This window comes from Alosa pseudoharengus, unplaced genomic scaffold, assembly GCF_046254945.1.
Source record: "Alosa pseudoharengus isolate Yale_2024_CS ecotype anadromous, Long Island Sound unplaced genomic scaffold, YU_APseudo_1.1 YU_APseudo_1.1_scf_17, whole genome shotgun sequence".
NCBI classification, from domain to species: Eukaryota; Metazoa; Chordata; class Actinopteri; order Clupeiformes; family Clupeidae; genus Alosa; species Alosa pseudoharengus.
In genome coordinates, this window is record NW_027468640.1 from 3,067,788 (window position 1) to 3,082,799 (window position 15,012).

Here is a 15,012-nt window from a genome sequence, read left to right on the forward strand (position 1 = left end):
GAACCTGGGATAGATTGACGTAACGCCGCGTGGTTGACAGGGTGAAGTTAATGCTTAATTAAGGTTCAGGAGACAATGTGCAATACTTTGTAGCTTTGCCTATAGAAGTGGAGTGAATTGACCATTATGTCCAGGTCAAGGCCTGTAGGCCGACTGTGGTGCGATGTTCTGAGTCTGGTCTAACCAGGTGAATGAAGGCTTGATTCGATGATGAAGCGATGATGAAGTGACAAAGACACATGATCGATGGTGATTTATTCTGTAGGATAAATAGATACGACGAGAGACTGAGATTTATCAGGGTCATGATAGATGGCCTGATGGAAGATTCCGAAACATATGATTTGATGGTATCTAGAAGATACCTGATGACGACTGATGAAGTTCATACGAGATATGATGACTCGATATGAGGACACTGAATATAGGATAATAGTTCGAAGTTGTATAGGCCAACGACTAGGCCTACTTGATTTTAACTAAACTTGAAGGGAAGCAGTGCGAGGTGCAAGAATATACAAGTGAGAATGCAAAGTGCTGACTGTGCGTTGTTTATGGGACAATTAATTTACTCTAGTGCCGGTTAAAGGAACATAGACTATAATAGCCTATTGCAGCGAGAGTAACCACCACCAGATTTGTAAGTATACCTTAGTTGATTCTTGATAGGGCCAACTGAGCATCTGGAATGAGATGATCCTCCTCAGGTCTTATATAGGACTCGAAAGCAGATGAGGACCATCTTCCGAGCAACTTGATCGATGAAGTCGTTAATCGTAGTTCAGCAGCTGAGGTAGCAGCGCCAATACGAAAGGAGTGCCCGGTATAGTGTGAAGGCGAGAGGCCACAACTCCTCACCACCATTGTTAGGTAGATTTTAAACCAGTGCCTAGACAAAGGCCGCCCAGTAGGAAGAATGAATAGTGGTGAATTAGTGGCGTGCTTGTGTGTGTGCCTGCGTATGTGCCTGTGCATGCAAGCGTACATATGTCTACTGTGTGAGTATGTGTCATACGTATGATTACTGTGAATGTATGTGTGTGTGTGTGTGTGTGTGTGTATCTGTTTGTGCACATGTGTGCACATGAAATGGGTTAACATGACCCCTGGAGGCAAACATACGGAAAAAAATGGTCATCCTAGGCCCTACAGTTCTCAAGATATTCACAGAGAACTGTGTCTGCCCTACCCTCCTTTCGGGGGGTCCAGTCCAGCGGGGGGGCTACAGATCAAAACGAAAAATTACGGTTCCATGCTATCCATGTGGGGGTACATGCCCACCAAGTTTTGTGTACCCCGGTCTTTCAGTGTCCCGGGAATCCTTGTTGGTGTACGTCACTAAATGTACACATAAATTATTTTATTGTAAGGCCCCCCATGAACGAAAGTACACAAAACTTGGCATGCATTTGGAGGGTGTCATAATGATCCTACACTTTTAATTTCGTGCAGTTTTGACCTTGTCAGCCAGAGATATTGTGATGAAAACACCTAATTTTTTGCTTTTTAATTTTTAACTAGGTGGCGCTATACATGACATAAGTGGTAATGGGATGGGTTGACATGGCCCGTTGAGATCAACATACAAAAAAAAAATGGTCCTCCTAAACCCTACGGTTTTCGAGATATTCACAGAAAACTGTGTATGCCCTACCCTTCTTTCGGGGGGTCCAGTCCAGCGGGGGGGCTACAGATCAAAACAAAAAACGATGGTTCCATGCTATCCATGTGGGGTTACATGCCCACCAAGTTTCGTGTACCCCGGTCTTTCAGTGTCCCGGGACTCATTGACGAAAATTTGGGCATGCGAAAAAGAAAAAAAAAAAAGAAAAAAAAATTCTGACTAAACCTATATGACCGCCGCTTCGCTGCGCGGCGGTCATAATAAGGGCAGAAAGTAGTAAACACTTTACAGATTTTAATAGAGGTACCTGAGCCTGATGTATCTGTTTTAGAATGTTTCAGAAAGATAGTATAGTAGTGCAGAGAAAAACAGAGGTCAGAAAATGCGAGGTCTTGAGAAGGGTTAAAAGTCTGAGCGTCAGAACAGAATTCACCAGAACGCATGAAGCCATAAAAAGCCATGAGAAAAACAGCTTCTAGAAGTATATCAATATAGGGCGTGAATAACCCCTGCCGTAGTTTAGACACCAAAGTGCGAAGAATGGAAGGGGTGATAGGAAATCGTTGATCCGGGACGGATACAGTGGTTTTAGCTATACCTTTAAGTAGCAACCGTATGGAAGGTACGGAGAACAGGCTTAGAAAATTAGGGTCATTTAGCCTTGCGTGAAATTGGATGCCCGCTAACATCCTTCTAATTGATGAGACTTTGATTTTACGTGATTCGAAATTGTGGACGATAAAGGCGCACACGGTTGGAACGAGTATTGGAAAGACGGGCAATTGTAGAGATAGGCAAAATAAAGTAAAGCAGGTCCAAGCAGACTTATAAACTTTAAGAGTGCTTGGGGCTATTCCCTTAACCATGTAGTCTCTCGCTCTGTCTAACAGTGAGGTCATTGGTAATTCTAATCCAATATTAGATCTGGGAAAGGTGGGCACGCAATCGGCTCCAGGTCGGCAGCTGGGCAGCGCCGTCTGAACTCCTGAAATCGAAAATGAGAGAGAGCATCAGCGATTACATTTTGGTAGCCGGGGATATGTTCTGTACTAATGATAAAATTATGCATGACTGACTGCCAAGTTAACCGTCTAAGTAGGGACATAATTTTGTTGCATGGGGATCGTCCTTTATTAAGAATGCATACTACTGCTTCGTTGTCGCAAAAGATGTTGATCCGTTTGCGAGACCAAGTGGTGCCCCATAAGACACTGGCTACGACTATTGGAAGCAACTCGTGCAATGCTGAAGAGGCAGACCCGAGGGCAAAGTGGGAGAAATCAGGAGACCATTTCTCAGCAAACCATTGCCCTTGGTAGAAACCCCCAAAACCGACAGAGGGAGCTGCGTCTGTGTACAATGCCAGTGACTCTGATGATTCGGGCACGTCATTGTAAAAGAACAAGATGCCGTTCCAGTTATTCAGAAGATGAGACCAGAATCTTAGATCGGATCTGCAGCCCTCGTCGAGACAGACCAGATCACTTAATTTGATGACTGAGTGCGCTAAATTTAGTAGGCGAGAAATGAAGGAGCGGCCTTGCGGAATGATCCACATAGCGAAATTGAGATGGCCGAGGAGCAAGAGGAGTTCGCATTTAGTAACCGCGTCGGAAGACTGAAATGACTCAGCGATGGACCTGATCCTGACTAGTTTCTCATTTGGGAGAGAGGCTTGCATTTCCACTGAATCCAGCAGGATTCCGAGAAAGACAAGAGACTTACAAGGACCTTCTGTTTTCTCAATGGAGAGGGGTACGCCTACATCGTGGAACACTTGCTTAAGGCAGTCGAGCACTGACGTCTCGGGAGACGGAAAATCAATTTGCAGAAAATCGTCTAAAAGGTGTAAAACGAATGGCAGTTTGCTCACATTTAGCAGAATCCAACACAAGGCTTCTGACAGGCAGTTAAATATGTAGGGGCTGCTTCTACAGCCAAATGTCAATCTAACAGCGAAGTAAAATTTCGACTCCCATTTGACCCCGAAGAGATGCCAGTCTGCGGGATGGATGGGCATGACTTTAAAGGCGTCTGTGATGTCTGCTTTTGCTAACCACGCTCCATGGCCTGCTATTTTAATCAGATGAATCGCGTTGTCGACGGATGCGTACTATAGCGAGAATGGCTGCTGGGGAATGCACTCATTAACGCTGGCTATAGTATCGGAGTGAGGAGAGGACATATCGAAAATGAGTCGCTTCTTGCCTGAGTACTCCTAGAGAGTTGATCCTGAAGGTAGAGAAGGGAGGAGAACTAAAGGGGCCAATGACATAATTTTTATTCACTTCTTTAGCCAGTAAGTTTGAAACAGCATCGGGTTCACTGAGAGCAGACTGAAGGTTCCTGGCAATAAATGATTTGCGAAGTAGCACCCACCCGAAATCCCTGGGAAAGGCCCGTGATCAAATAATTAGCAAATGAGGGGTCTGGATGAGAGGACAGAAGGTGTGAGAGGACTGGTACGTTAATGGGGGTTGATGGATGTCTGCTTAGAATTTCTTTGGTGGAGCCTTTCCTCACACGGGAGGCCTCGTGCGTCGGGGGCAGACTGATTTCGGGTGGGGTTCTTTGCAGAAACTACAAACATGCAAAAAACAACAATCACAAAAAGAACACACAGCTTCATTGAAGTTATTACACAGAGTTCCCCCATTAAAGTGTATGAAGGGGCGACCTTGCCTGTCGCGCCCACTGCTTACAGGATCGGAGCTGGGGACAGCAGACGATGGCTTTTGGTCGTATGTCTTGGGGCAGAATGCAGCGGTGTGGCTACGGGCGCTACATATGAGGGCAGGTTATCGTGCGGTGCCCGCCGAAATGACGCACCAAAAGTTCAAAGTCTGTCACGGCCCAATTCAACCTGCTGTTATGCAGAAATAGGAAAGTGGCGGACTTGGCAGAAAAGGCTAGGTGGTATTCGTAAAAGAGAGTCCCTCCATACCGCTGGCTAAAATCGGCCATCATAGCTAAATATGTGTCCAACTCCTCTCTTCTATCAGGATAGACGTTGCATAGAATATCCCTGTAAGCGCCAAAAGCGATAACGAATTCGCCGAATGAAAGATTGCGATGCAATCTGGGCTCAGTGGATTTAAGCAGGACTGAGACGTCTCCGCATTCTACGAATTGACGATCACGGGCTGGTGACGGCAAGAGTAGGGAAGCCAAATTCACATCTTTACCTTGGATAATGTTTGATCGCAATGAAGAAGAAACAGCCGCCGCAGCGGGAGGAATGAACGTCCTACCGAGGGCCTGGGCTGGAGTGGCTGTAGCCAGGCTGAAGAGTTGTACGCTCGTAGCAGCGGAGGCAGTGGAGGGGCGGTAGCGCGGTTGAGGGAGTAGGCTGATTTTGAACGGTGGGATCCGTTGGGAAATGCTGAGAAGCCGGCGCCGAGGAAGAAGTCGAAGGACCAGAGGCGATGTTCTCGAAGATGGTCATCCTGGTCTCCAGACCTTTGACAGACTGAGACAGGACGTGGATGGCTTGGAGGATCTGGTCAGACACTGGCTTGCCGAGAGTCCCGGCCTGGGAGGTAGAAGCCGTAGGTCCAGTTGCGACTCTGTTCGTTTTCTTTGCTGGTCGAGGTATAGGTGATTTTACAAGACGTTTCTTGCTTGCCTTTGCAGGCTGAGGTTGGACGTCGGGGCCTGGTGATGTTGGTTTGTCTGGGTGATGGTCCGGCGCGGGGTTACCCAGTATTTGAGAGGCCATAATGAGGAGGTCTTCCCTTTAAGTCCCGTTTGGATAGGAATCCCCCGACCTTCTAGCAAATTGATAATTTGCTCGGAGGGCCGGCCGGCCCAGGGCGATTCTCTTGCCAGAACGCGAGTGCTCCTGCGCTTCGGGGAAGGAGATGGAGGGATCATATCATCATCGTCGGAATCAGAGATGGGCAACGAGGCGATCTCTTTGAGCGACATAGCTACTACGGAAACAAGAGACAGTTGTCGTAAAAGAACGTCAAAGTCTGTATCTGAAAGCAGCAAGACAGGTACGTGACCCGGTTCATTATAAAGACAGGTGGGACGGCCGATTGGTTAGAGGTAATGAATGAATAAGTGACGTATTGGAGTCTTCCCAGCAGAACTACGCTGGCGCTTGCATCTCTCCTGGCCGGGCTCACATTCCAGCTGACATTTCAGACGCATATATCTGTAGTCCAGCGCAAGCGTTCTGTTCGCGTTGCATCCGCGGCAAAAATTAGCGTCCACTGTTTAATAGGCTAAATGCATAGGGGCTCCATTCACATAATTGTTGCTGGATCAGACAAGTTTTTAATTGGGCTCGTCTTACAACGCATCAAGATGCGTTCGCGTCTGCGCGTAATTTGTAAAGTCAGTTGTAACCCCATACCCGCCCCCCCCCCCCCCCCAAAATATTTTCTCATCGGATCTGCGCGAACCACGCAGGCCCCCTATTCTGGATTCAAAACGGCGAATTCCGCCGAAAGGTGAGGAGTTTTCATGCCTGGTGTGTGGGCATATTTGTCGTGTTATAGTGTAAGAAATTGTGTGAGTGAGAGAGTGACTGACTGACTCAGTGGTGTGTTTGTGCTTGTGTGTGTGTGTGTGTGTGTGTGCGTGCGTGGAGTGTGTGTGTGTGTCTGTGCGGGTGGAGTGTGTGTGTGTTTGCGTGTGTGCGTGGAGTGTGTGTGTGTGTGTGTGTGTGTGTCAAATTCACTGATAGCAACTCAGTGTTTGGTCTTGTGATACACACCGTAGTTTCTCCAGTTTACAGTTGGGATCCTCCAGAAGAGAAGAAAGATGCTTCACTCCTGAGTCTCCTGCTTTATTCCCATTCAGCTGCAGCTCTCTCATGTGTGAGGGGTTTGATGTCAGTGCTGATGCAAGAGCTCTGAAGCCTTCCTCTCCAATACTGCAGTATGACAGGCTGTAGAGAGAAGTAGGAAAAATACTTCATCTTCATTTCCATTTGGACAATCAAATATTCAATGTGGACAAACAGTGTGTGTGTGTGTGTGTGTGAGAGAGAGAGAGAGAGAAAGAAGAGAGATGAAGAATTATTGATAATGGTGTGTATAATGTTATTAATATATCTTTGATGCCTTCCTCTCCAATACTGCTGGCTGATAGGCTGCATATAGACGTAGGAGAAATGCTTCATCTATTTGGATGATCACATTACTGTCATATTTACGATAATCTGTTAAATAATGTTGCATTTGCACGCTTCACTGATACTTCAAAAGTATTGCAATACCCTGAAATTTAAAAAGTCACATTACCTAACTGTAACAAAACTTTTAATGTCAGTGTTGTTCTGCAGTGGTAAGAGATATATGTCATGTCAGTGTGACTGTGTGCAGTGGTAAGAGTCATATGTCATGTCAGTGTGACGGTGTGCAGTGGTAAGAGTCATATGTCATGTGTAGCGTGACTTTACAATATGAAGATGTGATAATTAATAATCAGAATCATAATTTACTATTAAAAGATTTTTAGTCATATAACTGCTTAAATCCAGCTTGCTCTAAAACAAATAAAAATGTGCAAATGCTGCAAGGTAATGATAGACAACCAGTGTGCAACAAGTTAGACTTATAATGTTTAAAAACGTAGAAACTTAGAATTGAAGTGTGTTTTCTTAATTAAAAGCATAAATTGTTTTTTGCTAGAATAACCTGTTATGATTTTGCTTAAATTTAGAGTGTCTTTCTTAAACATATAAGAAAGTTTGCTTATAAAACTTAAAATGGTTTGCTACATAAAATGTGTTTGCTTAGATATAAAAAAGGTTGTGTTAGAATTAAAGTATGTTATGCCAAATGAGATGTGCTTTGAACAAAATGTAAAGACAGAACATAATGTACCAGCTGTAAGAAACTGTTTGTCAGCAAAACAAAAAGCTGACTGGCAACTAAAAAAAAAAAAAAAAGCAAAACCAATATTTCATGGCAAGACACAATACCAAACTTGGACATGTTCTGTCTGACCGAGAGGGGTATAAAAAGGGAACGGCCGGTGTGTGTGTTCAGGGCTCTTTGGTCTTCTTTTTTCTTTTCATTTTCTTTGGACCGAGCGTTAGCATTTAGCATTTAGACTTTAGACTTAGACAAGTTTTTATTCCTTGTATTTTTTGTTTGTATTTAATAAAAGTCAAAATCCTAACCTTTGATTAGGAGTTTGTAAAAAGACTGTCTAGCGTTTTTTTCGTATTTTTCTGCCTCTCCTGTGTTGCTGAGAACCCCGGATGCCTTGCAATAGGGCTTTGAGGGCTACTTTCTAAGACACTGTATATGGGCAAAAAACATACTGCACTGACATACACAGGAGTAGCGAACTCAGCCAGGCATTTGGGAAGGAAAGACCTATGCTCCAGGGCAGACAAAAAAAACAAAAAGGCTTTGTTAGCAAAGGGGGGGGGGATAGTTTGCCAGGAAAAATAGGCTTTATTGAAATGGTAAAAAAGTTATTGTATTTTATTTAAACGCCTTTCTCTGTTAATGGACAACAGCATACTGGCATTGCATGATGACACACAGCACAGGCATACATCACTGTCATGAAACATTATGGCTACACTACAGAAAAAATGCGACAAAATGTCACAAACCACAGATTGATACTAACGCAAACAAAGTAACCGTCTGCTATCTGACGCTACACTAGTAAGGTAACAAAGTTGCTGTAGCACCGAAATCGACAGTGAACACGTGAAATATAAAACTGTTGAAAACCAACATTAATAAAACGTAATAATTATTGACGCTTCTGACATGGGTGTCAAAACGGACTAAAGACCCTATCGCACAGCATATTAGACAGAACACATTGACTTAAACATATGCATAACATAGGCCTACACAACGCAATATTCATAGGCAAGCCTACATTAAATTGATCCACATATCACAAATATAGCCTACAATAAATGCTAACATCATAAACGCACAGTGTAGCCTTTAACCTACACTTTCAAAAAGAAGAGAAAGAACGATCTGAGGAGGCCACTGAAACAGGCACGCAAAGACACAGATGAATAAGTTCATCTACCTCGCTGAAGAGAGCTCTTGTTTGTGGATGGAGCTTACTCAATATCCATGCCACCTTTCACCGTGGTGCATCGAGACTCCCCGATAACACTATGCATAATTTTAAGCTGAAGATTGAGGCGGCCCGTGTTCAGCTCCTTGGGAAACTCACGGTAATATTCAGCTACTTAATATGGCATATTGTCGTACCATAAAGCTAGCGTCATAGGATATCTCCCTCAGGTTTGTACGGAGCCCCCCTGGGGACAGGGTGGGCAATATTTTTAGACCGCACTTTTGCGTTCCCTCGCAATACTTTTGCGTTCCCACGCAATACTTTTGCGTTCCCTCACAATAGTTTTTGCGTTCCCTCCCAATACTTTTGCGTTCCCTCGCAATAGAGTGGGCTATTGCAGGGCTCTGTATTCCCAGTCTGGCGTAGGAGACACAAAGGTCCGTTGGTTCACACATCATGGATAACCTCAACTTGATTAAGTTTTACTTTAACATGGGGCTCACATACAAAAATATGCTGGAGGCTTTGGCGGTGAGACACAATGTGGTTATGTGCTTGAAGACTCTGAAGTGTATTTTAAAGAAAAACGGTCTGTTTCGGCGGAGATATGATGCACTAGAACAGCGGTTCCCAAACTTTTTTCCCCGCGGACCACCTTCTACATCCTGACTCGGCTCGCGTACCCCCACCATCCAACACATAAAAAAGTAACACATTCTATTGACGCATTCCAGGCATCGTGTTTAATTAGCCGCCCTACATGATAACAAAATCAAAATGTGCAACTGGTCTATGAGCTCTCACACTAAAAAAAAAAAAACAGTGTGGAGAACCACATTAGAGTTAGGTAGCATCTCACTGCAGACCACACACTGTGGCTTTGGGCAGTTTGTCTCCCAATCCACGTGAAGCCTAGGCCTATATGCCTCACAGGCTTGGAATTTCACCATTCTGGGGGCAAGGCCACTTGGCCTTCAGTTGGGCATATTTAGTGGGGGGCACAAAGGCCACATGTCAGGGCACCAAGGCCAAAGTTAACTATACAGTAGTAGGCTATAAAAATGATCAAAGTTGTATTTAGCCTATTCACTGCAGTAGACCTGCATCACTGTATGAAACATTACAAAAACATGAAACATGACATATTACAAATAACTGTAAATCATCTGATCATCTAATAAAAACAGATATCTAGGCTATATAAAAATTATTTTATATTTGGCCTGCTATGAAATCATGTATTGAACAATTTAAATGTAGCACAGCTCAGCTTTAAGAAACTCAAATAGCCTAGAAGATGCCGTGCGCTTTATCCGGGGCCAGCCTGGACCAGTAGCTTAGCCAAGCCTATGACAGCGCGCCTCTTACGTGAATGGGATCTACGTACAGAGCCCCCAACATACCAGAGGAAGAAACAGGTGGAACGCAAAAACTATTGCGAGGGAACGCAAAAGTGCGGTCTAAAAATATTGCCCACCCTGTCCCCAGGGGGGCTCCGTAGGTTTGTTTTGTTAATTTGTTTAGTTTTTGTTTAGGTCTCCCAGGTCTAATATAAAAAATTTTTGTGCATAATAGAATAATAGACAGGGGGACGGAGAGCTTCTTTTTTTTCTGATCGTGAGTGGTATAACATATAAATACAGCACCCCCACTTACCACGGCTATGCACACACACAACTATCAAGCTGCAGCTGTCATGTGTATCAGTGGAACTTTTACATCTGGAGATTCTTCTAGCTAACTATCCAGTTAGTTTACGTCATGTCTGTCATTTGTGCAAGTTAGTGTTATCACCAAATTTGTAATTGTAATTACATACACTAATTTAGCACATCAATTCACTGGTGGGAGCAAGTCTGATTTGTTAACAACCAATGCTTTGCTTAACGTGTGAATGAGTGTAAGTTAGTGCATGAGATTAACTCTGTAGGAAGAGTATTCCACTGACTTATAGCCACAAAGGAGAATAATGTCCTCCCACCATCAATAGAATAATGTCCTCCCACCATCAATAGAATAGAAATCATAGAAATGAACATGGCAAGACACTTATCTCTTCTATTATCAATGAAAGATTGTCTTTGACATGTTAGGGTTTTGAACATTTGTTTTATCTAATGACATGTGTGAGGGGTTTGATCTGAGTGCTTCCTCTCCAATACTGCAGCAGTGCAGGCTGTAGAGAGAAGTAGGAGAAAAGCTTATATTCCTTATCAGCCTATTGGGGCTACATGGCCACTAAGTTGTGCCCTGGTGTTCATTACAATAGAGAATTTACAACCTGAGAATGTTTTGTCTACATATGGGTGTGTGTGTGCGTGTGTGTGTGTGTGTGTGAGAGAGAGAGAGAGTAAGGAGAATTAAAAACATGTTACTCTTGACTTAATAGTAACCCTTTAGATGTGAATGAGTTGATGTGTGTAGTGTGTGTTTGGTGATGTGAATGAGTTGATGTGTGTAGTGTGTGTTTGGTGATGTGAATGAGTTGATGTGTGTAGTGTGTGTTTGGTGATGTGAATGAGTTGATGTGTGTAGTGTGTGTTTGGTGATGTGAATGAGTTGATGTGTGTGTGTGTGTGTGTAGTGTGTGTTTGGTGAGCTTGGAGGGGACAGACACAGTGGTGCAGCAGAAGGGTCAAATCCCACTGCCCATTCCCACCAGACTGCTGTTTGCAACATCACTACTGCTACCATGATTAGACCCCCCCCCCCCCACACACACACACACTGGACAAATGCATCATACTGCACACACACACACACACACACACACACACACACACACACACACTGGACACATGCATCATACTGCACACACACACACACACACACACTGGACACATGCATCATACTGCACACACACACACAAACACACTGGACACATGCATCATACTGCACACACACACACACACACACACACACACACACACACTGGACACATGCATCATACTGCACACACACACACACTGGACACATGCATCATACTGCACACACACACACACACACACACACTGGACACATGCATCATACTGCACACACACACTCACATTCACTGGACACACTGCACACACACACACACACACACACTGGACACATGAGTAGTATCTAAGCTGTACCTTATGTCAAAAAAATGATTAATGACCCACCTGTCAAAATTTGATTGATTGATGACACCTGCCATAATTTGATTGATGACCAATGTGTCAAAATTGGATTGATGACCGATGTGTCAAAATTGGATTGATGACCCATGTGTCAAAATTGGATTGATGATCCATATGTCAAACCCTGGACGTAGTGTTGCTGATTTATGGTGTGCATGTCAAAGTTGATTAATCGTCCGACCATGTTGCAACTAAGTGTCATTCGTATATCAAATGGTTTTGGTTACCTTTCTCTCACCAGTCAGTGACACCTGGATGTGTCCAACCCTGGACGTTGTCCCCTTCTTATCATTGTGCATTCCACAAACCTGAGGGGGTGTGTGTTTCTGTGTCTTGTCAGGGATAGAGTAGAGCTATGAAAGGGTCAAATGAGGGTATATTTTATTCATTCAAACCATTTTTTAAATTAACTCTCTTTAAAGAAATCACAGAACAGAAGAAATGTGTACAAAAAGCACAGCACAAACTGAGTGGAAGGAACTAGTCGAAATATAACATGAATCTACCCTTAATCAAATTACTATTACTATGTCATGTTCTACATGGTCCATAGGTTTTTATTTAGTTTTTGAGGGGGTATCAGATTTTTTCTTTGTGTTTTTATTATTATTATTATTTCAGTTAACCAAAATATCCTCCACAGCGTTTTTTGTTAATTATAACACCATTTTTTTCAGTGGGTTGTGTGACCAAGACTGAGATACACTGTTCACCATCTCCATTGTCTTTGGGGTTCTGACTATATCTAAATGAATTGAAGACGATGTAGTGAGAGCAAGCCCTGCAGTTAGTGCTGTTTCAAGGCCATGTAGTCCTAATGAATACCAGCATAGCTGCACCTGTTCACACACATGTTCACCATCTCCATTGTCTTAGGCTTCTGACTATTTGTAAATGATTTGAAGAGCTTGCAGGCAGAGCAAGCCACACAATAAGCACTGTTTCTGGAGCCATGGCCCAGGTAGAATTCATCTTGAGGTCATGATAATTCAATGAAATGGTCAAATGTGGCATTTTTTTAATTCATTCAAACCAATTTTTAAATGAACTCTCTTTAAACAAATCACAGAACAGGGTGTGTACAAAAGCACAGCACAAACTGAGTGGAAGGAACTAGTCTAAATATAATATGATTCAAGCATTTATCAAAATACTATTACTATGTAATGCATGGTCCATAGGTTTTTTATTTAGTTTTTTAGGGGAAATCAAATATTGCTTTGTGTGTTTTTTATTTTGGGAGTTGTGTCATGGTGGGGGGTTGTCATGGGAATGTCATGCGTGAGCAATTATGAGCGGTGTTGTTAGGGAGTATAAAAGCGGTGTACAAGTATGGGTAAAGATGGCAAAGTAAGCATGGCTAGTCTGACAACTCCTGAAAATGCTGGGTCTAGTAGCGAGCGGCTAAGTGGGGGCCCCCTAAGAGAAAAAGCTCTGAAAGCTATAGGCTTTCTCGCATACAGGAACCAGACCCTGTACAACTATGCCTATGCCTATCTGTTGTTGAACTTGCTATCAGTTGAGTGTGTCTGTTTTTGGAATTGGTCTGAGGGGGGTTTTGTATTATTCATGTGCTCAACACAGGTGTGTGACTCCTGTGTGTCGGCGTGAGGGTCTGTGTCATGGGTGGGTTGATGTCATGGGATTGTCATGCCTAGACAATTATCAAAGTTTGGGTTTTACTTTATTGGGGTTTTTCTTTGAGTCGAAGCGGATCAAAAATGTTTGGATTAAAAAAAAAAAAAGATTGTTTGCTGCAACCAGAGAATTTGTTACAACATGAGTTTAAAAAAAAAAAGTCAGAAAAGACACAGAAACAAGACAGTGATAAGAATAAAAATGTATCAGACAGCAGTGGAGGGAGAGAGGGTAGGAGCAGGATCGATCAAAGGCCAGAGTGTGTGTGTGTGTGGGTGGGTGTGTGTCTGTGTGGATACACTGAATTTGACAGATTTGTAGGTTTCAGTGTAATTTTTTGTAAGTTTTATGATAATTTTGAATGATCTTTTACCGTTTTATCATTAATAAATGAAGAGAGGGAGGGGTATACCAAATGAGAAAGTCAATTATATCAACAAAAGAGGCACCAAAGGCAAGTAAATTGAGGGTATGCCTGTACTGGGTCAGATTATATAATTATATGCAGATTTTTTCATAGTCAGATTGTGTCTCTGATAGGATATCATGAGATAAACTAATAGTAACATTTTATAATAACCAGTCTCTTGCTATTTGGCTGAAAATTATTGAAAAGCCTTGAAAAGTATTTACTACGGCAAGGTAAAATATACGTTTTTCCGAGACAAAATAGACAAAGACAAAATTGTCTTAGCCTTGACAAAGCACATGAATAGGTCAGGCCTCCTCATTCACTTATTCACTTGCATTATATTGTATGTCACAGAACAAAACAGGGTTCTTCTCAAAGCATAACATAAGACACAATATTGCATCAAATTCTACTGACAGCATAACTGTCTTTATAAAAACCCATGTATTCTGGCAAAAGACTCATGGGAACACCATGAAACGGTGACACCAAAACTTGCCATAAGATCATTTGCATGCCTGGTTCAGTACTTAGCTGCACTTACACATGATTCTGTCAGAAAATTCATTGAGGAGGTAAAATATATCAGTTCAACATAATTCCATGGATCACTAACTGCGACAAACCCTGTTTTTCCTTTTTTCACAGTAGTAAAAAACAATTAGGTAAATGGAATGCTCAATTGAACTGACTAGACTAGCTGAAGGCCATACGTTGGTGTTTCATTCAAAACTAGACTGTTTTATGTAATGTTACAATAATATGACTTTTCCTTTTTACAGTGATTACACTTTTTCAAAAGGCTACAAACATTGATTTACAAAACACTAAACATCTCCCTACTTCTGTGATGTAGAAATCACATATTTTCCAAAATACTTCCAAAATACTACCACCAGAACCCCCAATTGATCAAACACAATGATAAGGTGTAAAGACACCTAGCTGCATAACTGTCAACTCAACAAGGCCTAAACACAGGGCAACAGTCGAGCCCTAGTCAGCAACAGAAAATGAAGGCAATATAGCACTGAGGAAGAGATAACTGTAGGCACATGTGAAGAAAGACAAGGACCATATGTATTTATCAGATGAGATTTGAGCAACATTGCTTGTGAAGATTGGGTCGAGCCACGTAACATATGTCAGCTTTTTTGGTT

The 15,012-nt window shown here is 42.7% G+C and overlaps 1 protein-coding gene across 1 annotated transcript in view; it reads right to left on the bottom strand.

The window, feature by feature from the left end:
- Positions 1-15,012, bottom strand: part of LOC143127155 (uncharacterized) — a 47,083-nt gene that overhangs the window by 4,627 nt on the left and 27,444 nt on the right. Inside the window, exon 9 of the mRNA XM_076288466.1 lies at positions 6,348-6,521. Within this exon, the coding sequence (XP_076144581.1) occupies positions 6,348-6,521 (174 nt within the window). The remainder of the gene's footprint in view (positions 1-6,347; positions 6,522-15,012) is intronic.